The sequence below is a fragment of the Heloderma suspectum genome, chromosome 1, assembly GCF_057233095.1.
Source record: "Heloderma suspectum isolate Gila_16-S chromosome 1, 16-S_ref, whole genome shotgun sequence".
Lineage (NCBI taxonomy): Eukaryota > Metazoa > Chordata > Lepidosauria > Squamata > Helodermatidae > Heloderma > Heloderma suspectum.
This window is the reverse complement of record NC_139458.1, coordinates 71504188-71529261: the sequence shown is the minus strand read 5'-3', so window position 1 is coordinate 71529261 and position 25074 is coordinate 71504188. Positions and strand designations below refer to the sequence as shown.

General features: G+C 47.5%; 1 protein-coding gene across 1 annotated transcript in view; it reads right to left on the bottom strand.

The window, feature by feature from the left end:
- Positions 1-25074, bottom strand: part of LOC146357381 (cytosolic phospholipase A2 beta-like) — a 55494-nt gene that overhangs the window by 2576 nt on the left and 27844 nt on the right. Inside the window, exons 15-21 of the mRNA XM_084846791.1 lie at positions 22465-22632; positions 21664-21674; positions 18404-18922; positions 14849-15683; positions 9760-9951; positions 7526-7692; positions 4336-4522 (exon numbers count right to left, since the gene is read on the bottom strand). Coding sequence (XP_084702917.1) covers positions 4336-4522; positions 7526-7692; positions 9760-9951; positions 14849-15683; positions 18404-18922; positions 21664-21674; positions 22465-22632 — 2079 coding nt within the window. The remainder of the gene's footprint in view (positions 1-4335; positions 4523-7525; positions 7693-9759; positions 9952-14848; positions 15684-18403; positions 18923-21663; positions 21675-22464; positions 22633-25074) is intronic.

Genomic DNA, 25074 nt, shown 5'->3' with positions numbered 1-25074 from the left:
CTACTATACGTAGGCTCTACCTAGCCCATCACCACACATACACACACACACACAGACACACACACACACACACAGGATATCACATATTTGGAGTGTATATGAAGGCGTCCTTGGAGTGTGTAGATCAGAGATATAGGCTGTCCTGAAGAACAATCACATTGGTGTGAAAGGAGGCAGGAGAGGGAGAGAGTACTACCCCGCCCCAACTTAATGGCACCACTATTCCCCATCCTTAGAAGTGTTAAGATAGAGAAATTGAGCTTGGCACATGCCATGTACTAGGCAGTCTGTGCTCATTATTCTAAACCCCTACTGCATCAAAAAATGGTAATACTAAGGTGTTGGTTTGTATCTCAGCATTTAAATATTTTACTTCCTCTCCTCCCTTCCCCCATACTTTTCAGGCTCTTTTTAGCAAATGCATCAATATGATAGTGCAAACTAACCCAGAGTAGGCACTGTCACAATATAGAAAATGTGCAATCCCGTGGGTGGTCTTTGATGCTTGGTCAGTTGTTTTTGCGCATGCACGCAAACATGACCCATGTTTAGTGAGTTTGTGCATGCACGCAAACATGCTCATCAAGGCACTTGGAGGCAAACAGGAAGAGTAGAAGGAGGCATCTAAGCAGACCCCTTCTCTTCCTGTGCGTGTCTGCTAACAGGAGAAGTATGGGGCTCTACAGGCTGAGCATGAGCAGCTCAGCCCCAACATGAGAAGAAGCAAAGCCAGTATGGCAACTACTGCATCTGATTACACTTTCCCCACACTTCTTGTTTAGCATATCTGTCCCTTAGACCCCTTTGTGTGCTACCTGAAAGCAGTGAAAAAGGAAGCACAAGCTTCTATATAAACTTCTGTGTGACATGAAATACAACCCTACTGTAACAGAGGAGTAGTATTTCTTAGGGTCAAACTATGTGATGGAACTTTTTTTTCAAAAATAGCCAGCATCATGGTGGTGCAATCTGGATTAGGGATGGCAGAGAAATCCGCCACAGACTCCAATGAGGCCCCCCCCCCCCAGAGTCCGTGACAGAACAGACTGCTCCCCCCGCCACCCCGCAAAGTCCGGTCGGGACAGACCCCACCTGGCGCCAGCCGGTCCGGATCCATCGTCTTCAGTCCTCAGCCATCCGCTGCCGGGCTGTGGATGCAAATGGCGTCCAGCGCAGCGGACGCCATTTGCGTCCCTGCCCTTGGCCGTGATAAGCTACGTAAATAGGCTATGTGATAGCGGACGTATTTGCGCTACGTGGTAGGGGACAATTTGCATCCCTGCCCTTGGCCATGATAGGCTACATAAATATTTACGTAGCCTATCACGGCCAAGAGCAGGGACGCAAATGGCATCCGCCACGCCAGACGCCATTTGCGTGGCAGCAGACGCAAGTCTAGCTGCGGACAGGCTCAGCCGGCGGCTCTGCGGACTCGCCGTGGAGCAGAGCCAGCCGGGGAGGATTCTGGGGGGAGGGACAGATCGCCTCCCTCCCCCCGCGGACCCCTTCAGCAGACTGGTAAGTGGGTTTCATACACCCCTAATTTAGAACTAGCATGGTGGATGCGGGGAGGGGGGGCTTTATCCCTTTGCCTCCACTGAGTCATGATCTGAATTAGGGGCTCTGCATCTGGAATTTGCATGACAGGGAAAGTTCCCCATGCAAATTTCCTTAATAGGGGCCCGCATGCTGGCTATTTCTGAAAGACAAATCTTACACCTAAGGCCAAGCCACAAGATTTGGCATTCAGTGCAAATCTATGAGGCAAAGTTATAACATCTGGGTGTGTTTAGCTTAGAGAAAAGGCAAGTGAGGGGAGACATGATAGAGGTGTACAAAAAATTATGTATGATATAGAGAAAATAGGGAGACATTTTTCTCTGACTGTTTCTCACAATACTAGAACCCAGGTTCATCCCATGATTAGTGGGAGATTCAGGACAGATAAAAAGAAGTACTTCATATACTAGTATGGAATTCACTACCACAAGGTATAGTGATGGCCACCACTTTGAATAGCTTTAAAGGGGGATTAGACAAATGATTGGAGGATAAGGCTATCAATGGCTATATGTTACCTCCAGTATCAGAGGCAGTATGCCTATGTACACCAGTTGCTGGGGAACTTGGGCGGGAGGGTGCTGTTGCACTCATGTCCTGCATGTCAGTTTCCCATGGGCAGCTGGTTGGCCACTGTGTGAACAGAATGCTGGACTAGATGGACCCTTGGTCTCGTAAAATTGCTACAACCCATGTGATTTTCATCACCATTAGTTATGAAACAAAGGCATTAATTATTTCTCTGAGGCTGAGCCGATAATTCTCAAAGAAAAACTTTGGGAAAGCTTGTGTGGGGAAGGTAAAATGGAGGGCAACGTTAGCCTTTATCTTTTTTTGCCTTTCTCCATATCCTCTTTTGTCTTTTGCTGCCACTGTCTGCATCACAGAAGGGGCAAAACCAGATCTCCCATCTTGGTGGCTGCCAATTTTTCCCATGACTCCTTCCAAGTAGTATCTAGCAACGTTCAGCATGTAGCAACATTCCAGGAGGGATTGTGGAGGGAAGAAATGGCAGGCACTGGGGGGGGGGGGGTCATTTTCCATTCATTACACGATGACATAAATTCGCTGAGAGGGACATTATGGGGCAGGGGCAATTCTGCTGTTGTCACTCCATTTTGAATCCCCAGTCCAAAAAACCCAACAAAATGTCCTCCTTTTCACTACCCTTGAATGGGGTAGCAAAATGGAGGAGAAATTTTGGCTCAGTCCTGATATTATACAAAAGAGAGAGAGAGACTAACTTTGAGCAAAATTGCTTACATAACTCCTGACAATGAGCTTTGGCAGCATTAACCAAGGGGGACTATGGATAATGAACTCCTACACTAGTAAGCCTAGCTACAAGTTTGAGAGCTATTGGGACGGTTCTCATGATCAGCTGTTGGCAGCGTGGCTTATGTGCATGTAAAAGAACTGTCAGGGCCAGGTGTACGTTGTTACCAGCAACTGCTTCCTACTCTAAGGGCAGCATATATGTGGGAAGCTCCCACCCTTCCACTCCCAGCAGGAGGGAAGCCAACTGCCTGGGCTGATGGCAGCCTTCTGTGAAGAGAGGGTTGCCGGGTTTGTGAGGTGCAAACTTGGAGACTTAAGGATACAGCTTGGGGGCAACTGGGGTGATTTGGGGGGGGATCACTGCTCCTGACAGAAATACACACACAAAGCAGCTGGTGAAGCTGTTATTGGAGTAGAAGGTCAGCATTGGGTGGGGGAATAGAACTTCTTAATCCTTTTCTCTGCACTGTTTCGCACTGAACATTTCCCCTCCCCGCACCCTGATATGTTTATCCCCACCGGTGAAAAGATACAGGTTGGTGTAAAACAGGTAAGGACTGTGTGATTTGCAGCAGACACATGGAACAAGGTTGAATTGTCACATTTTGAATACAGTCTACAAATTTCTCTTCATTCGCCGGAAAATGCCACTTGGTAAAGGATCTCCTCCAGATGAACAAAGGAGGATTAAACAAATCCTCCTGTTCATGGATCCTCTTTGTTTATGGACTAAATAGGCTGACCATATGTACTGTTTTAAACAGGACGGTACCAGTTTTTTCATATTTCCTGACTGTCCCGTCGTTTTAATATAAATGTCAATTTTGTCCCATTTTTAATTTTTTGTAAAAAACAATGCGTTTATCATAAGGCTCTATGCTAATCAATGCGTGCAGTAAAACTACTAGTGTGACAAAAGAGGAAGTTCGGTTTACTTTATCCAGTCAGGGCCAGGCTTCTTGAGCTAGCGACAATCAGACACCGCCCCCTGGCTTGTCTGCAGTGGTGGGGAATTCAAGAGGCGGTCGCTAAGCCCCATTCAGCGAGTGGGAGCCAGGAGGGTGAGCCTTACTGTTATTTCTACCATCATTCCGCCCGCCCATAGAGATTCTTTCTGCCCTACATTCAGGTTGATTCGGACTTTTCAGACTCATATTTCGGTTCAACAGGCTGTTAGCTATTTTTTTATTACAGCGGAACTCTCAGTGAAATACAGTCCCCCTCTACGTCTACCTAAATTTTTGTATGAGTTCTGTAACTGAAGAATAATTGTTAGCTCAATATGTTCATGTAATAAAACTTTTGTTATCATCTTACTCTTTCATGAATATGGAATATTACATAACCCCATCCCATTTTTGTCATCCCAATATCCCGTTTTTGTCTCAAGGAAATATGGTCAGCCTAGGACTAAACAAAGAATCAAGAAAATTCTGGGAATGCTCAGGTTAGAGAATACTTTAAAAAGTGTTATGAACTGATGAACACTGAACTTACCTGGTGCTTTGTACTCCCTGAAGGTGGAATTTACCAGTGGGAAATAAAGCAGTATTGGTGCTTTGGGGTTATTGTCATCTGAGAACACATAGCATTCCTTGGGATTCCTCTTATCTTCCTCACTCGGGTCAACTTTTGGAAAGGGGATACCTTGCACTTCACAGTATTTGGCCAACATCTTTGCTTGCTGGAGAAGACACAAACCAACACAAATTGGTTACCGAAAGTAAACCAATGGTAATATACACCAAATTAACCTGTAATCGTCAGCCACTCTGAGTGGGCTGGAAGGTGTGTTATGAATACAACAATACATATGCACATACAATTTGCATGCTGCTGTTCTATTTTCTGAGCTGCATTAAGAGCAATTTTTGTAGAAGTGGAATACCAATTTAATATTATATTAAGAAGCAGGAGAGCTCAAATATATATGTGTCATGGAAGAGCTGTAATTGAATCTCTCAGTTTTTTTAAAAAAATAACCATTAAAAGCAGTTGGGGTGGAGTGTAAATTGGTTCAGGACAACAGTGCTTGGAAAAAGGGTAGTTTAACTTTTTTTCCCTCGTCGCATTTTCCCAGTGAAAATCACTCTTACCTCCCCCAACACACACACACAATGCTACTAACCCTGAGGTGGGGGGGGAAGCAGATCAGAATGAAACATGTTAATGGTGAGGGAGAACAGAGTTCTGAGTTAACTATATAATCATAAACCCCTTTCTGAACAACCACTGTTTTATTGATGTGGTTCAACTGAATTTAGAAGCAAAAAAGAAATCTGTCAGATTTGCCCAATGGTCTCCATGCAAATTTGCTTTCCTGTGTGTTATTTCTGTTAACATGCAATAATGCCAGACTTTAAAATCCCAGTCTGATTTCATTTTAGTAATCATGTAATTGCTTTCAAAATACCACCAGGGAGAGGAATACTGCCACCATGGCCCCAAATGCCCAGACAGAAGAGCTGGATTCAGAGGTGGGGCTGGATGCACCAACCTCCCTAACCTATGTTCACACCAACTCCCTGCAATAGCAGCCTGCCACTCTCAGCCTTCCTCCCCAAAAGCTCACACAGCACCCTCCCATGTTCCAAAACTGGTTCTTATAACCTTCATTGAATTGGCTTCCACCTCCTATGGCGCTGTATGCTTGCTTCAACCAGCCTTCTATTAGCTGCCCAGGAATGGATGAATCTGTTGAGTTCGATTCTGCTCAGTTTCTCATTTTCCTAACATTAATTTTGTTCTGTTCTATTTTTGCATGTTTGCAATTATTTTTTAAAAACTCAGCACAGTCACGTATTTCTCTCAATACATGCATTTTGTATGCTCTTTTCCAAATATACACATTTTCCCCCAAGCAATTTCCCCTAAAATAATGCAGTTTTGTATGCTTTCTCCTAATATACACATCTCCTAATAGGCACTTTCCCCAAACATATGCATTTTATGTGCACTTTTTCATATTAAACACATTTTATGATTTGTGAACTGCATTCCAATATTCTGAAAAGCGCAAATATCACCATATAACTATATTCCAGTTGGCAGGCACCTTTGGGAAGTGCAAATTGGGCAAGATCACATTAAAATGCAAACCCAATTAATTTCTCACCCTTTCCTTGCCTGCCCAGAATTCTGCCATCTGCAGTTCTTATGTGGGATGCTCTAAGAAAATGAGTCAGCATGGCAACTGCTGTTATGAACATAGGGAGCTGCCTTCTACCAATCTAGCATTTGTCCAGTGGCAGCAGCTCTCTCCAGGAACTCAGGAAGAGGCCTTTCCCAATACTTGCTTACTCTACCTGATTATTGGAATGGTAAATGTCAAGAACTGGACCTGTGACCAATTGCATGAAAAGTATGTGCTCTAGCATGGAACTATGGTTCCTCCTAGATGTGGAGACATTTGTTCAGTTTGCATTTCACACTTTCGAACCACTATGCAAACTGAAACTCAGTTATCCTTCAAGATTTGCACTTCTCCAAATTTTACAATGGAGTTCGCTAGGGATGTACGAAAGGGACTTACCTTGTCCCGCAGCTTTTTTCGCGGTGGGGGGGAGGCGCTTCGCTTCTCCCCCCAAAGTTCATGCGAGGGCGGGGAGGCTTCCCGCCTCGCCCGGCCGAAATTCAGGCCGGGCGGGAGGCGCCCCATCTCTCACCGGCGAAAGTCAGGCCAGGTAGAAGCACCCCGTCTACCTGGCCGCGAAAAAAAACCAAAAAAACCCCCACCCCCGTGATAGGCTACGTAACGATTAACGTAGCCTATCACGGCTAGATTTGCAAAGTCAGCCGTGATAGGCTACGTTAATCATCACGTAGCCTATCACGGGTGACTTTGAAAAAAAAAAAGCGTACGCAAATGGCGGCCCCCATAGGGAGCCGCCATTTGCGTTCCTTATTTGGTCCCTGTAGTCTACGTAAATCTTTACGTAGACTACAGGGACCAAATAAGGAACGCAAATGGCGGCTCCCTATGGGGGCCGCCATTTGCGTACGCACTTTTTTTTTTTTTCAAAGTCACCCGTGATAGGCTACGTGACGATTAACGTAGCCTATCACGGCTGACTTTGCAAATCTAGCCATGATATGCTATGTTAATCGTTACGTAGCCTATCACGGGGTGGTTGTTTTTTTTTAACTTTCCTTGTAATGGTGGCGGCGGCAGCCGGTCAAAAGACTGGCTGCCGCCCCCGCCCCTGACGAAGACCCGACGAACCGCCGCCGGGACCCGCCGCCAGGAGGGACATTCGTGAAAGGTAAGTCCCATCTCGGGGGGGGCGGGGGGCGGAGAATTTCACCGCCGATTTCGGGGGGCCGAATGCGTTGGCGCTCGGCGCCCCGAAGTTTCAGGGAGAAATTCTCCCCCATCCCTAGAGTTCGCTAATTAAAAATGCATGCAAAAATATGTACATTAGGAAATATTTTGTTCAAAAACACGTTAGGAAATGCAAACTTAAAAAAAAATATCAAAGTTCAAGACAAACCAAATTTAAGATTGATGAAATTCTCAAAGGTTTAGACAAACAAAATTTAAGATTAGAAAAATGACAAATGGAGAGAAACTGACATTGACTGAATAGTCCATCCTCTAGTTCCTCTCCAACCTTCTGGAAGGTTGCTGGACTACCACCATGCCACAGACCCACAGATGGAAAGCAGTAGGGAAATCATTGCTTCTCACCTTGAAGACTTCGCTCAGGTCATAATCTAGTGCGATGATGACATCTACGTTCCTCTCTGGCTTGAGGAGCGGTGGGGTACTGTTGTTAATAAAATAGCCTATGTCTATTAAGCACAGGGATTGATCCACTGGCGTCAGCTTGTTAGGAGAGGCATCCAATATGGTATCTGAAAAGCAATTTTTAATCTTTATCAGCATTTCTTTCTCTTATCAGCATTGACACAGACAGGTGTGTGCGTGTCAATAAAAATCTGCCACCAATAAGATTGTGCACTGGGCAAACCCCAACAAACTAAGTAAGAGCTGGACAAAAGCACTTCATATTAGCTTAAAATTATATAAACGTTATCACAAAAGAGTTTTGCAAAGCTTAAAATCTCACACGTTTACTAACAGAGACTAATCCAACACACATATAATCTTTAACCGATCCCTGGCTGTGGTAGAAACCAATATGGGAAAGTTTGGAAGCCTCACCTGGGATCTGACCAACATTGGAATCAGGTCAATCATAAAGTCTAAACCCCTGGTGATCTGGGTTGGTGGCAGCTGCGCAAAACACTTTCCTGTGTTTACTCCAAGCATGTGGAAAGCCGGTAATCCACCATTACATGCAAGAGCTGGTTTGGCACAACGCTACAATCATCACTTTATGAGTGTGGTACGCTAAATGTGGAATCCTGGACATGATGGCAGAGGCACACAACTGTCAGAAGTCAAACTGAACAGGCTTTTCCAACACCTTATCCATGGCTACCACAGGCCCAACAGTTGTGTGAATAGCCCTTCCATTGGCAGAGTTTGACTCAGAATTCTTCAGACAGACAGGTCACTTCCACTCTACATGGAAAAGCCTGTGGCTAGCATGCGCCACACCTTGCCAGCACTCCGAACACCTGAAAGGCGCTATATAAATGCTAGCTAGCTACATCATCATCTTCATGGATCAAGCTAAAGTAGTGATGGCCACCAGCATGGATGGCTTTAAAGAGCGATTAAACAAATTCATGGTGGTTAAGTCTATCAATGGCTACTAGTCATGATGGCCATATATTTCCTCCACTATCAGAGGATGTATGCCTCTCAATAGCAGTTGCTGGTGAACATGAGTGGGAGCGTGCTGTTGCACTCATGTCCTGTTTGTGGCTCCCCTTGGACATCTGGTTAGCCACTGTGGGAACAAAATGCTGGTCTACATAGGCCTTTGGTCTGATCCTGCATGGCTCTTATTATGTTCTTTTGTTCTTGAGGGGCAATGTGTTAACACTGTGCTGTGCTTTATTGCTCAGGAAATCTCAGAGAGTAAGTTAATCTTAAATTGAGGCATCGGGATCAACTCATTAATACATTCCAAATGTCTAATGGACTATTATATTTTTTTATGGTTTATTAGATACTAACTCCTGGAGTTAACAAATGAAGAGCAGTCCCAGAGCAGTCTCAAAGAAAGAGGCAAGCCTCAAGCTGGTACCAGATAATTGGTTCCAGAAGAGGCATGAAAGCCTAATGTGTTCCATTAAAAATCTTCAGAGACAATAAATCCTGATGCCTTTTTCCTATACAGAAAGTCCTTTAGATCTTCTCAGTTGTGACACCCCTTTTATGGAATGCCCACCCCAAGGAGGCTTGCCTGGCACTCACACTCTTATCATTCAGTGCCAGGCAAAGACATTTCTCTTTCCCAAGAATTTTAGATTTGTATTATTGATTTAAATTGTCCAAGGCCTTTTATTACTTTATTGAATTTATAATTGTTGTCTTTAACCTGATTTTTAACCTGTTTTGTTGTGTGAGCTGCCCTGAGAACTTTTTTGTTATAGGGTGGCATATAAACATCATAAATAGACAAGAGTGCTTTTAGATGAGGCCTTTCTTGTGTAATTGCACTGCTTCCTTAGACATCATCGCCTTCCATTTGTAGCACTCTCCACTTTCCGTGTTTTCCCACCACTTCCTCAGACTTTTTTCTTAATGCAAAAAATCCATCAAGGAAGAAAAGATGGAATACTTGCACAATGCCTTTGGATCGTTTGCATTAGGAGCCATCCATCTGGTAGCACTCCAAAAGGGAGGCTTCTAGAATAAATAATCTTATCCGACAGCAGCTCAGTTCCCTATTCTGTCTCAGTGTCTTTGGACTTCCAAAGCTGAGAAACGAGCTGGAGATCGACTTCAGTTGACTTGGTTTCGAAGGCCTGGCTCTTTTTCAGGAAGCAGTGATCATTTGTTGTTACCTTTCCATTCAAAAAATTCTTTCTGTTGCAAATAGTCTTTATCAAAGTCAAGGCTTCGCAGGAAGTTGTGAGTTTCTCCTTTTAAAGGACGATCAAGTAAAATGTCATTGAAGATTTCACAGAGTTTTCCAGACCCACAGCTTGGAGGCTTAAAGACAGTGGTGTATCCATCATCTGAGTTACTTTCTTCACCTGAAACAAAATATGGACAAAGTAGTTAATTTCTGAAAACATTTTTATTCCTTTCCAGTTCAAAACCCTTTAGGGCTGGTCAAGATTGTTGTTGTTGTTGTTTTTAATGTAAACAGTGTAATGTAAATAACCTTATTCCATGGAATAAAGTTTCAGCCAACTGGAATGCACCCTGGAAATGCAAGCAAAATTCGGTACCAGAAGCTTACAAATAGGACCTGCTCCTGTTCATGGTTCCAGCCAGCAATGCCTTCCCCCGGGATGCTATAAGCAGCTCAAGCAGGACAATTCACAGTCCCCCCTGGTTTTCGATGTTTCTTTCCAAATGCATAGACAAGATGGCTCCTGAGGCATGCTCAGTCCTCACTGGGCTGGGGGCGGGGGTTGCCCTCTTAGGATTTTGTTTTGTGTGTTTTGAGTTTGTTTGTACTTCTGCAAACCTCAAGGTTTACCTGAGAATGTTGATTCCTCTTTTTTCTTAGTGGCCCTGTTTTAGTTCCAGTCCTGTTGGCACTCAACCATCCAAGGAAACAAGCAGGACCTGCAACACTGCAGAGCACTGCAGTGTGGAGTGCTCTTGTTCAGTCTGCCAGCCTGCCATGCCTTCTTTCAGGAGACTCCCTTCCATTCCTCCTGTCTCTCAATTTCTATTTCCCCCTCCCAACAGACACTCAACATTTTGTGGCCTCTGAGCACGCTCAGTCCTCATTGGGCTGTGTGTGTGTGGGGGGGTGCCCCCTTAGGATTCTTTCCTAACATTTTTTTCCCTACTTCAAAAACTTTGGGCTTCCTCAGAGACTGCTGATACCACCCTCTTGTTTCTCAATAGCCCCATTTTGGCAATACAGCAATCATAACTCAGGTACCAGAGTTCACTAATAGTATGATGCCAGCTTCATAGCACCAGAAGAGGCTAGAAGACCACAACTCTCACAGCTGCAAACCAAGGCCATCCATATGCCAGTCCCCAAAGTTCAACACATGGAATTCATACAGTCCACAATATGTCACAAGCAGGGGTCAAATGCAAAAAGGGGCTATACAGTAAGCTATGCAGGGCACATAGCTTCAGATGTGTGTGTGGGGGGGTAAAGAGTGGGCCTGTTCAGACATCATGCTAGGCCATGATATTTCGGGAATTTCCGGCAATCACAGTGGCTTAGTGTGTCGTGTGGGTGGAGAAAACCATGAAAACTAACCAGCTCCCTGCAAAAGGGTTAAGGGGCCTCAGGGAGGCCTACCATGTCTTCTGGTGGGTTCCTCAGTGGTTAAAATGGGCTCCGGATGACTTCCAGGCCATGACCATAGAGTCTGCTGGCTAGAGTGTGGGCCACTGCAGGCAACGCTGTAGCCACCACATACTTTCTCTATTGTTGCGTGGCCATTCAGGACACTGGAGCGGCCACTGGGGGCGTATTCATGTTGTGAAGGACATCAGGATGTGAGCTACGTACTCCGACAAGCTCACCAGGTAACTACGGAGGTGGGAGTAGCGGAACCACGTGGCACTGCATGGTACCCAGTTGCGTGACAGCCCTGGGTGTTGTGGTTCCGCTCCCCCCCCCGTAGTTACCCTAACCACCCTGCCCTGTGCGCGTGTGAATAGGCTAGGGATGTATGAAAGTCACTTACCTTTTCGCAGCTTGGATTCGCGGTGGGGGGGAGGCGCTCCATCCCTCCCCCCCGGAATCCTCCCTGGGCCGGCTCTGCGGAGCTGCTGGCCAGGGCCGTCCACAGCTGGAGTTCCAGCCGCAGACAGGCTGCTGTGGCCGCCATTTGTGTCCTATGAAGCTGCTGTGATAGGCTATGTAAGTATTTATGTAGCCTATCACGGCAAGCCAAAAAAAAAAAAAAACAGCATACGCAAATGGCGGCAGCTACGGTGGCCGCCATTTGCGTTCCCTATGTTTAGCCGTTTTAGCCTATGTAAATATTTACGTAGGCTATTACGGAGAAAAAAGGGGAACGCAAATAGCGTAGTGGGCGCCATTAGCGTTCCTCCCCCCCCCCCGTTTTAGCCTACGTAAATATTTACGTAGGCTATTACAGCGGGGGAAAAAGGAACGCAAATAGCGCCGACTACACTATTTGCATTCTCCTTTTTTTTGCTGTAATAGCCTACGTAAATATTTACGTAGGCTAAAACGGCTAAAAATAGGGAACACAAATGGCGGCCATCGTAGCCACCGCCATTTGCGTACACTGTGTGGGTTTTTTTGGCTTGCCGTGATAGGCTACGTAAATACTTACGTAGCCTATCATGGCCTCCGCAGGGACGCAAAAGGCGTCCCTGCGTTAGCCATGATAGGCTACGTAATTATTTACATAGCCCATCACAGTTATGATGAAGAAGGCAGCATGGACAGCAGCAGGTAAGTGCTCCGTTTCATGCGCCTTTCGTGGGTTGGGGGGCGGGGGCTTTGTTCCGCTATGGATTTCGGGATCCGTGGCGGAATTCTCTGACATTCCTAGAATAGGCCCCATCTCTCACTCACCTCTGTGATGGAAGCCCAACACAGAACACAACTAAAACCTAACACTCCTGTCTAAGAACTGATGGAAAGGTGATAGAGAGAGAATGGGCCTATGCTCCCCCAAAAATCTGTGAGCTAACGATTAACCATGCTTTTCTGTAGGGGGCAGAGCCAAGACTGAATGGGGTTCCTCCTCTTCCTGTTGGATATAACTCTGATGTGATTGGCCCTGCCTTCTATGAAAGCAGGAGTTAGCCCTTTCCTCCCTGTTCTACTTCCTTGCTGACTGTGAATGATCAGTTAGCACCAGTTTTTGGAGGTGTGTGAGTAAAAAAAACTAAAGCAAAGACTCAGGAATAAAAATAGCCATTTATCTGTTTGCCCCTCTGCAAGCACAAATTGCTTCCAGGTGTATAGGTAAGGAAGTTCATTCTTTCTTCCTCTTAGGCCACAAATCACTAACACAGGTACACGTGGGCAGACAGGTTAGTAAAAATGGGTGGCGGGCTAACAACTTTTGTAGACTTACTTGTAAGGCTGAAATAGCTTCATATTTTGGACTAGACTGTGGGAAGGGGAGGAAATAGGGACCACAAACCTGCTGGAGACAATTTGCTTGGAAGCCGGGTTGGAATGATCAAATTCTTAAGTGTCAACATCAATTTTTTAAGAGCTGGAATCAGTTTTGGGGGCAGGAGACCTCAACAAAACAGGAAAATAGATTTCAAATTTCTAGCCACAGCTAGCACATTTTTGTCCTAACTGTGGGTTTAAATACAAACTAACAAATGAATAACTATAATAAAAAAGAAAGAGGAGTTCTGTCACTGCACTTGGCTCAGCTCCTCTCAGTTTCCAGTGGGGGGATCATTCGCCAGTCCCTATGTCTCCAGTACAAGGCTGTGGCCAAAGAGTGTTTCCAGATGCCATTATCACAGCAAGGTAATTAAAACTGATGCCAAGATGTTTGGTGTGTGTTTTTTTTACAACATTCAGAGCCTCGGAGGGCACAATCCGATCCATGTTTAGACAAAAAAAGTCCTACAACTCCCAGCGTGGCTGGCTGGGGAAGGCTGGGAGTTGTAGGACTTTTCTCTCTCTCTAAACATGCATAAGATTGTGCCATGCCAAGAGAGCAGATGTGGAAAGGCTGTAGCTCAGCGGAAGAGCTTTTCCTGCAGAAGGTCTCTGGTTCAATCCCATGTAGGGCTGGAAAAAAGACCCCTCTCATAAAGCCTGGAGAGACGCTGGGCCTGTTCACACATCATGGTCATCCACGGTGGTTGGGGAGCCACTGTGTGGAGAGGAGCACGCAAACAACTTAATGTGCTCCCAAGAGACGATCATGCAGTCACACTGCGCAGCATGGTTGATTTACCCACCCCTCACCCTGCTGGCCCACATAGTCCTCCAGTCCAGCCAGGCACATGCTCCCGTGCCCTTTGTGGTGGAAACCAGCCCCCACTGTCCCACGTGCTGCTGCTACATCAGCAGCCTTTTCCTGATTGGTCTGCTTCATGCTAGGAGCATTGTCCTGTGCCTCCTCCCCCCGTTCCCAGCCCCATGTCAACCCCCAAACAGCAGTTTCTAGTCGCTGCCAGCTCCTAGTCTCAGCTGTCTCCATCCCTTTGCTTCCCTCCCCTGCCTGCCCTGTGTTCTGTTCCTCTGTCCTGTCAACCCCTCCTCCCCAGTCCCAATCATGTTCCCGCAGCCTTTGTTACCAAAGTCCAGATCCCAAAGCCTGTGCCACCTGCCTTCCCTGCGCCCCTGCCCCATCCCAGCCATTACTGTCCCCCGTCGGTAACCATCACTACCACCCACCTTTTCAAAGCCAATGTCCAAGCCTGAGCCGCTTCCCTTCTCCCATCCCAGGTGTCACATGCATGAGTGCCACCCCATACAGAGCCTGATTTCCAGGCCTTCACAGACTCCACTTCTTCCTCAGTGCACAGTTAAAAAGGTGGTGTGGGGCTGCCAACCTTGGCTTGGGAGGAGGGCAGCCTGAAGTCCCATCATCCATGGGGGGGGGGAAGCACCAAACAGCTCATGGGGAGGGGGCCTCTCTGGAGGACGGAAGGATCAGATGCTTACGGTTGGGCGGAACTACCTTCACCCACAGGAGACACACAGGAAATTGTCCCAATCCAGTCAGCAATGGCTGCATGCACCCATCTCACCTCAGGCCAGGTAGAACTACTGTATGCTGGGTTCAGGGGAATGGGGGTGGGCGGGCATCACCTCCCCCTCAATGGCAACTGCACTGGTTTCCACCCCTGCACCTGGGAGGTCAGGAAGAGCCTGCAGCAGCCTGTCTCCCTTGTAGCAGTATGTCCCACAGATGTTTTAGAGAATGCAGCAGGTGACTATCACATCTGGCACAATGTCCTCTTCCACATCTAGAACTGTGTAGAGAGATTGCCAACGTGCCTTCAGGTGGCCAAAGGCGCGCTCCACTGGCGTGCAAGTGTGGCTATGGTAGTAGTTGAAGTTCCTTTGCTTGGGTGCCCTGGGGACATGGTAGGGGGCCATCAGCCAGGGTTGGAGAGTGAAAGCCTGATCACCTAGAATCAGAGGGCTCAAGGGCAGGCTGAAGAACCTCACAGGGGGAGTTGATAAAGGCTCCCCCCTTGCCAACTTGTCTGCCAGGGTGGAATTCCAGAAGGTAGCTGTGCTGTGGCATCTCCCAGACACCCCTGGGTAGATGTCCAGAAACCTCCCTTGGACATCCACAAGTGCCTGCAGTACCATGCTGTAGTACTGCTTGCCACTGTAGAACTCGTCATTCCTGTTGGGAGGGGCTAGAATGCACACATGGGTAGAGTCCAGGGCCCCCATGGCCCACAGGAACTCAAGATCATGGAAAGCCTTCATGTTCTTCTTCTTGTCACCAACCTTAATGACATCAGATAGGTACAGCTCATCCAACATGTGCACTGTCCCCCTGAAGATCTCACAAGTGCTGGACTTCCCTACCCCGAAGATAGTGCTCAGGAGCAGGTAGCTCACATTGAATATGAACTGGTACAACATCAGGGATAATCGTCTTTTCCCCCCAATTGCATGGTGCATGACGGTGTCACTGCACTGGATTATTGTGACGATTTCCAAGGCTATGACCTCAAAAGCTCCGCAGGACATGCAGAAGGTTCCTCTGAAGCAGGCATCATCCCATTTCTCCATGACCTGCATCTCCGTCCAGACTGTATCAGTGCACGGAAGAGTCCAGTGGCGCACGATGCACTCCTCTTCGCAGAAGTACTGGGCAGTGGCCTCCACCATGATAGCAGATCACTCTGCTTCCACGGAAGCTGCCATTGCCATCTGGGCTGTCATGTGGGAAGTTCCCTCAGCAGTCCAGGCCTGGCTGTGTATGTACAGCTGCTCCATGGCCTCCTCTGCGCCTATGGCATGCTGTTGAGATGTGTAAAGGTGCCACACACATGACATCTCAAACAGCAGTTGAAAGTCTGTGTCAGCTGGGAGAAGTTGCTCCTGTTCCTCTGAGCACTCTTCCTTGACAGCTTGCAGGGCGACCTCAAGCACAGTCAACACAGGGATTCAGTGGCCATGTCCTCCACCGAATGGGAAGGGGGGGGGCATCTGCTCCAGAGAAAGGAGGAGACAGGAGGGTGTGAAGAAGCATAGGTGCCACTAGGCAAGGCAGGGATGGTAGACTCATGCAGCCCTGACTGTTAGCTTTGCAAGTTAGTTCGGGGTGCCCTTACGGCGGGCCAGAGAGCCTGCTCCAAGTGGTGCAGGCACCTTACGGCAGCGAGGAGACCCTCCTTAATAGCCCCAGAGTGTCTTTTGCTCTGCTCAAAGTAGTGGCAAAGCTCCAAGTAGCAGCAAAGCTTGAAGTAGCGGCAAAGCATTCAGAACCTTCATTCAAATATGCGGACTAGGTTCATGTTAAGAAGAAGCACTGAGGGAAGTGGGGGACGGGATAATGTGGGGAAGCATAGAGGGAGAAATGTCAGGTGATCTTTCAAGCTGCTAGCCAGCACCAGCCACCCCCACCTCCAGTCACACAAACCCCGTTGGTGTAGACACCTGTTTCGGCACCTAGCCCCAATGAGCATTTTCCGAAGGCTGACTATGCCCCTTCTCTGGCATCCAGGTGCGGCCACCACCTGAAGAAAACTTAAAAGCCAGTGAAGATTAAATGGCAGAACTGCCCTCCACTCCCAAACTGGTCCCCAGAAAACAGAAACATAGGTTGGATAGGTTGTCTGGGTTAGGAGTTGGAGGCACTGCGCTACAGTGGTTCCACTCCTACTTGGATGGCCGATTCCAGAAGGTGGTGCTGGGGGATTATTGCTCTGTGCCATGGCAATTGTGCCATGGGGTTCCACAGGGCTCTATTTTATCCCCCATGCTGTTTAACATCTACATGAAACCGCTGGGGGAGGTTATCCGGAGGTGTGGGCTGAGGTGTCATCAATATGAAGATGACACCCAGCTCTACCTCTCTTTCTCATCAAAACCAGGTGAGGCAGTGGCAGTTCTGAATCAGTGCCTGGGCACGGTAATGGACTGGATGAGGGTCAATAAACTGAAACTCAATCCAGACAAGGCGGAGGTACTGTTAGTGGGTGGTTCGTCTGCCCGGCTAGGTGATATTCAACCTGTTCTGGAGGGGGTTGCACTCCCCCTAAAGGATCAGGTTCGTAGTTTGGGGGTGCTCTTGGACCCAGAACTGTCACTTGAGGCACAGGTGAACTCAGTGGCACGGAGCACTTTTTATCAGCTTAGGCTGGTATACCAACTACGCCCTTATCTGGACAGAGATAGCCTAGCTACAGTTATCCATGCTCTGATAACTTCTCGTCTGGATTACTGCAATGCGTTATATGTGGGGCTGCCTTTGAAAACGGTCCGGAAACTTCAACTGGTCCAAAATAGGGCAGCAAGATTGTTAACAGGGACTGGCCTGCGAGCTCATATTACGCCAGTACTTTTCCAGCTGCAGTGGCTGCCAGTCCATTTCCAGGCCCAATTCAAAGTGCTGGTGTTAACATTCAAAGCCCTTAAAGGCTTGGGGCCAGGTTACCTGAAGGATCGCCTCCTCCCATATGTGCCTGCCCGGATCTTAAGGTCATCGTCAGCAGCCCTTCTCCGTGAGCCCCTGCCAAAGGAAGTGAGGTGGGTGGCTACTAGGAGGAGGGCTTTTTCTGCTGTGGCACCCCGGCTCTGGAATGAGCTCCCTAGTGAGGTTCGCCTGGCACCTACATTGTATTCCTTTCGGTGCCAGGTGAAGACCTTTTTATTTTCCCAGGCATTTTAGCTTTCTAAATTTTTAGCTTTGCTGTTTTAAGTCTGTATTTTAAACTCCTGCACTGCTGCTAGGTTTTATTGTGGTTGTATTGTTATATTGTGGTTTTAATGTTCTATATATTTTAAATTGTTTTATTGTGTGTTGTTTGGTTTTAATTTTTGTGAACCGCCCAGAGAGCTTCAGCTATTGGGCGGTATAGAAATGAAATAAATAAATAAATAAATAAAAACATTGTTGACTGTTTGGTGCCTGTTCATGGCCTTGAAAGCACAGCTGGCAAAGGAACCTTTGGGGGAAAAGTAGGGAGATAGAGGGCAAGGGGGGGAGAAGTAATTTGCATGGGGATTCGAATGAGGTGGTACATTGCAGAAGTGGAGCTATACTGTCCTGCCATCCTCTCCTGCCCCCTTCCAACCATCCCCCTCTGATGGGCACCATCTGGAATGGAATATACATTGTGCTTCTGGTCTTCTTCGCCCCCCACAGGACAGCCAGGACAGGGCCCACTAATGAGACCCCCCTGGAAGAGTTGTGGCGTGCTGCCTCCATGTAGTGGCATGGGAAGGTACTGCTGAGGAGGCATGTAAGGATATGACATGTATGGAGCTAGGCCGTGCTGCATGTGCATTGCCCCTTAGAAAGCCACTGTCAGGGATCGCAGCACATCCATTTGGCAGTCCAGGGCAATTGCGCATTCCCTCACCATGTGTTCAAACCCGTGGTCTGAGGAGGCTATTCCCGTGTGCTGACACCCCAGATTCATGCATCCCGGCATGCACTGACTCCCCGAGTCACATATTGCCTTAGCACATGCCTGGATGTGGTCACCCAGTGCATGCATAGACCAAACAGTCAGCAGGTGCTCGTTGACCCATTTTCTTTCCTCCTTCTCTGCCATCTCCTTGAAGTGGTAGTAGGCACATTCCCTGGACATTTCTGTGGCAGTCACCAGATCCCACGCAAGTTGCAACCTGTTGGTTTTGCACTTGTTGTGCAGTCGGGCTGCCCATTGGGCATTGGTCATGGGCTGCTCCACCTGCGAGCCCGGGCAATCTTCCCCTGGTTGTCTTGGTGGCTCCTCCCCAAGTCGCAGTGCAGCAGGTGCAGCTGCTCCTTCTGGTTCCTCATCTTCTTCTTCATTGTCTTCTGCCTCCTGCTGCCCAGATGCCTCACTGCTAGGGCAACTGAGGGAGGTGCTGCCACTGGGCTCAGGGAAGATGCACTGCAGCTCCATGTGGAGTGGGGAGGGGTCTCAAGGCCTCACCTGAGGCAGCTCCAGAGGGAGTGTGTGCTGTAGCTCACCCCCCCACACACACACACATCTGGCAGGGGTTGCTCGTCTGCCATCATGCACTGGTCTAGGTCGAGGATGGTGTTTTGTGCCCACTGCTGCTCCTCTTCCTCATTGCTTGTACCTGGGAAACAGGCTCATTCAAAGTCGCTCCGCTGATAAGCCAGTTGTTGTTCAGTCGTTCGGGAGGGAGGAGGCGGGTGGCAAAGGGGCGGAGCAGCAGTGGCAGCTCAATCTGCTGCTAGGCAGATCTCGGGCATAGGACTGCTTGTGAGGAGCAGAGTGGTGGCAGCACTCTTGGCTGCTCTTGCTGCTCAGCTCTGTGGCCGTTCTTAGGGATGTACGAATTACTTACCTGCCGTTCCAGCAGGGGGTGGTCCGGGGGGGAGGCAATCCATCCGTCCCCCCAGAATCCTCGCCGGCCGGCTCCGCTCCGTGGCGATTCCGCAGAGCCGCCAGCCAGCTCCGAAGCCCCAGCGATACGGCCGCCATTGCCATATCACTGGCTGGACTGATGAACTGCGGACACAAATGGCGTCCGGCGTAGCAGATGCCATTTGTGTCCCCACTCTTTGACATGATAAACTATGTAAATCTTTACGTAGCCTATCACGGGAAGGAACAGGGATGCAAATACGCCATTTGCAACCCTGTTCCTTCACATGATAGGCTATGTAAATCATGTCAAAGAGCGGGGACGCAAATGGCGTCCGCTACGCTGGATGCCATTTGTGTCCACAGTTCATCAGTCCAGCCAGCGATAAAGATTTACATAGCCTATCATGTCAAAGAGCAGGGACGCAAATGGCATCCGCTATGCTGGATGCCATTTGCATCTGCAGTTCGTCAGTCCAGCCAGCGATACAGCAATGGTGGCCGTATCGCTGGGGCTTCAGAGCTGGGGGCAGGCAGATTCCACTGGCGAGGACTTCGCAGGGGAGGCGGAAGTAGGAGATCTGATCCTCCATGGACTTCGGAAGGCTGGATTCAACAGAATCTGGCCTCATTGGGGTCCGTAGAGGATTTCTCCGACATCCCTAGCCGTTGTCCATAACCCCCACTGGCGCAGCAGGTGACATGCTAGCCCACTGTGGGTGCCGTAACCCCTACTGCAGTGCGTGGGTTCTCGGGGTGGCTTATTTGGGGGAAGAAACTTATCGAGGGTGGGGAAAGCAGCTCACAGACAGCACGCTAACCCATCATGGGCCGCTCATGGAAATTAACCACCATGGTTAGAACCCAGCCGTTACCAGTCTGTATAGACAATACTGAGCCAAATGGATCTAATGCTTTAACTTGGTATAAGACAGCTTCCTATGTTCCTAATAAATTCACTGACCTGATTTACTGGCTGCTAATCAAGGGCACTGGGGGCAGACCTTTTTAAGGGTGGGGGGAATAGAACCAACTGCCACAGGCCTCACACATGGAGGGAGCCACATCCACACTGATAAACAGTGCACTCCAACTGAGAGGAAGGTGACACTGAAATGAAGTGTAATGAGAAGGAAGAGGGGAATCACTGAACATTCAACCCCTGGGCCTATCTGAATATTACGTCGCAATCCTATCCAATCCGCCCTGGGTACTCGTAAGCCTCCGAACTCACACTTCCTACTCTGCATTTTAGCTAGATGGGCATTTTCATTTTTGCCCGCCTAGTGGAGGCTTCAGGAAGGGGGAGGGAAGGAGGCGGGGGATGGCCTGGGATAGCTCACATCCCTGCGTCCTCAGTCTCCTCCCCTCCCCACCCACTGGCATTCCCCCTTTCACTCCTCTATGAGCTCACATTTGTGAGCTCATACAGGCAGCTGGCGCACTTCTCTCTGCACTGGCTGCAAAGGAGCAGGGGAGGAGGAAGGGAGCTCGGACTCCTGGGTCTGAGGTTGGAGTACTGTCTCTGGACTTTGATCCAGGAGTCCGAAATATCCTGCATCTCCAGACACTGTCTAAGGTCCATGGGATTGTTCCCTTAAAAAGATTTAGTGACCGGCTACTTTTAACAGCAATTAAAGTCAGATAGGGCTAACACTTTCAGTAAAGGAGGTAGAGTAGTCTCAGAAAACACTGTCCACTGCATACAGATGCAGTGTATCTGTCTGTCTGAAACTATGGCTACATGAATTTCCCTTTATTGAAGGCTTGCCCTAGTTATGCGATGGTCAACTGATCATCAGACTATCTGAAGCAGAGGTTCCCAAGGGTTAAGATCAGTGACTTAAATGCAATTCATCATAATGTCCAAAAACGTTACTTTCCTTGGCATACACCAAAACGGGCTAAATCATGACAAGCTCCTATTTTCCAAACAACTTATGATTTCAGAGATTTACCACAGAAGGTACCACACAAGGTTGCTCCCTGAAGAGCAGGATGGGATCAGAATCAACGGTTTGAAATCCCTACTTGATGCCTGATTGGACATGGGAAAAGGAGAGCTGCACTATTTTGAGCCCAAGTGGAATTTTTCTCTTACTGACATTAATGTCCAAAAGTCATGCATCACAGGAGACTAGATCCTTGCTATCAGTTTTTAAACACACATACATATCTTCAGTTGGGGAATGTATAGGTCTGGCACGTGGTGTAAGATTGCCAAATCAAGACTTTGTAAACAAAATAATGTTCCATCTGTTTGGAGAACCAATCTGAAGCAGTGCAACCTCCAGTACCTGATAGTAAACTAGGAGATTAAAAAAAAAAAAAAGATTGTGTAACTGTTTAAAGTTGATAGCAGTGGGGGGGAGGGGGGAGAAATTAGACACTGCCTAGACAGCCATAGGATTTTTCGCTTTCTGGGAACTGGGGTGATCTGACATCAGTTCCCAGCTCCTCCCTCTGCCCCCTCATAGCTGGCGTGGTTCTTTCCACACCACTGCCATTTCTGTGCTCACAAATGGAGCGCAGAGAGGGCAAAAATGGGGTGTTCTGCGGGACAGGGAGGGGAGGAGACCACGGAAGCAGAGAGCTTCCTATCCAGTCTCCAGGCCCCTTTCTTCCCCCTCCCCGAAGCTGCAGCTAGACGCCTGAAAACACGCATCTAGCCACAAATGCGGGGCGGGCGAGGTGTGGAGGAGGTGATCTCCTCTGTCCCTCATCTGCCCTGCACTGGATAGTCAGTAGCCTCCGATTTCAGAGGCTACCAACTATCTCAATAGGATTGTACCCTTAGCAGCTTTTCTAATGGAGGTATTATTCCCTCCATAGAGAGGTCTGTTAAACCAGCTAAGCCAGAGTGACCTGCAACACCCAGCCAAGCCTTTTTTTAAAAAAAAAGAATCACAAATATAAATACTGAAAACACCAGAACTAGCCGCCACATACGTACAACTCCAGTGCCTTGTCATCACAAGGCTGAGTAAATCATACTGGGGTTCCACAGGTGACCATGATGGCACGACAGCTGATTTTGTAGCTCTGATTGCTTAGATGACCAAAAGCAGATGAGGCAGGAATAGATCTCTCTCCAATACCCGCTTTGAAGCATCGAATAATCAAGCAATGAAGAATAAAGTGGTCAGTAATGAAGCTCTTACTTTTATCTGCCATGTCTTTGACCCATCGATCCCAAAATTCATCTGCTGTCGAGGACCAATACAAACCATCCAGCAGATTTCGAGAGAAAATGTTAGTCCAGATCCCTGCAAGTCCAACCACATAGGAAACTTAATCAATGGTGTATCTCAACAGAATCAGTGTATAGGAGCTTGGCAAACCAGGAAACTATTTTAGATATAGACTGATATCAGCTAACTAAATAAGTATCATAGAGAAATGTGATTTAGCACCAAGCTATTAGTCAAGCTATCGTGATTGGAGAGAGACAAAATTATACTATATCAGTGAACCACATGATCAAATGATTGGTTTATCTCAGGGGGAGGAACATTTTTTTTCCTCTGAGGACTACAGTCCCTCTGAGGAAATCTGACAGGGGCTGCATGCCAGTATTGGGTGGGACTCAAGCTACATACATACACACACACACACACACACACACACACTGACACACACCTCTTTTCACACCCCATTCATCCATCCATCCATCCCTCTCTCTCTCTCTCTCTCTCTCCCCTCCTTTACTCTCCCTGCCCCCACTTCCTTTCCCAGTTGCTTCTCCTCCTTGGTCCTATCCCACCTCCCGGCTTTTTTTTTTTTTTTTTTTTAAGAATCTCCTATTGGCACCAATGGAAACTTTTTAAACTGGGTGAGGAGGGAAGGCTGAGGACTGTATGGGGAGCCTCCATGAGCTGGAAGTTCCCTACAGCTGCTTTGTCTCTCTCGCATGTTGTCCTTTGCAGTTCCCATCTGGTGGAATCGACACAGAACTAGGTTGTCTAAAGGGGACCTAGTATTATTGGTGTCATTTTGCTATCACAAAGCTTCTACTGCTTGCAGAAAACCCATTTTAGTGTTAGATGCAATCATTTGATGCCAGTATTGTGCAAGCTGTTGCACAAAGTGTTGTACAAGGCATTTAAGAAGTTGCTATACAGGGGATCGCACGGGGCGTTCCGCAAGGCATCACACAGCTCATTACGGCTTTGTTAGCCTAGGTGTTGCTTGCACTAGTTGAGCTAGTTATTCTCCTAGCAGTTGTGCAGCCACTGTTGGAATGATGCCAAGACTTGTAATTTTTCTGCTAGCGTAAGGGTGCGATAGTCTCCATTTCAAACATGATTTGACAAGCTGCCAAAAATCTTGATTGGTGAAAGCACGGTGACTGAAGTCATCATGCACAAGACTCCTCCATACAACAAAGTTCCATGAAGAGCCCACCAGGTGGTGACTGCAGGTCAGCACAGAATGCAATAACACGTTGTCTGAATTGATGCTGAAGTTCTTCTAAAACATAGGCACCAGGGATGCATCAGGAAGGAGTAAACAAGTCTGTTCTACCAGCACATAAAGCCAGTTGCACTAGGGCTCCCTGGCCCCTGCCACACATACTCTTTTTGAGCCCTTCCAGTTCCGATATCCAAAAGAGCTATTTAATGTATTGGATACTAAGAGATGCCCACCACGCACATTTGATCGCTTCAAGAGGAAAGGTATCACCCCAGTTTTGTGGGTGCCACTGCCTGCACTTCCTCAGCTCACAGAGGTTGTGATAGCAGAATCAATAACCACTGCAGATAATCTAGAGGCATGTGTATGTTAGGGATGTCAGGAGGAATCCGTCCTGCAGGTGAGCCTCGCCAAGCTTTAATCAGCTCAGCCTCCCAGACTTCAGCTCGCTTTTCTGTGAGCTGGTCCAACTCGATCTGCATTGAGTCAGGCCAGTACACGGATTTCCTTTTTAAAAAATTGTGTAAAAAGCAATTTGCACAAATTACACAAATTTCACATGTAATTTGCACCAATTTGCACAAATTGCTTTTATCCACATCTTTTAAAACAAAAAAGTTCTCGGATTTTTGGAAGAAACCCAGGGCTTGGCTTGCACTCAGGGGCACCATGAAAATCCAATAAACCCAAATAGGGACGGATTCCTCGGTGATGGACATCCTTGGTGTATGTAGGCATTTCAGTACCCCATGGTAAAAGTTTTATCTATTCAAAAGTTATATCACACAGCTGATCATGAAAAAAACTTGTGATTGGAAACAGGAAGAAATTTACACTAAGTGCACTTTTGGTCTGGAATAAAAGCAATAAAGGGATCCATACAACTGCTGGGTTATGGCTGTTCTGTTTTCTATACATTATATGGATCCTTTAGCACTGTTAGCCAAGTGTTAATCATAATTTTAAACAATTGTTCCTAAGGAATATGGTAAGATCACAATCAAGCAATGAATGACTGTCATGCAGGGCTATGGTATCATGGAAAATTGAGTTTGATCCACTCATCCATACTAAAATTCCAAAACTGATAAGAGGACAATAGCTTTTTTTGACCTAGCTTTATTAGGTCAATCCAAAGGTCACAGAATATTGTTCAAGCTTTCAAGTTCTCTGGAACTCCTCATCATGCTAGATGCTAAAGAAAGCAAAAATGGGGCCCGGGGGAGGAGGGGGAGAAAAAAGGCTGATGTTGCAAACTCCATGGCTTCGATATCAGCCATTTTTCCTCCTCTCTC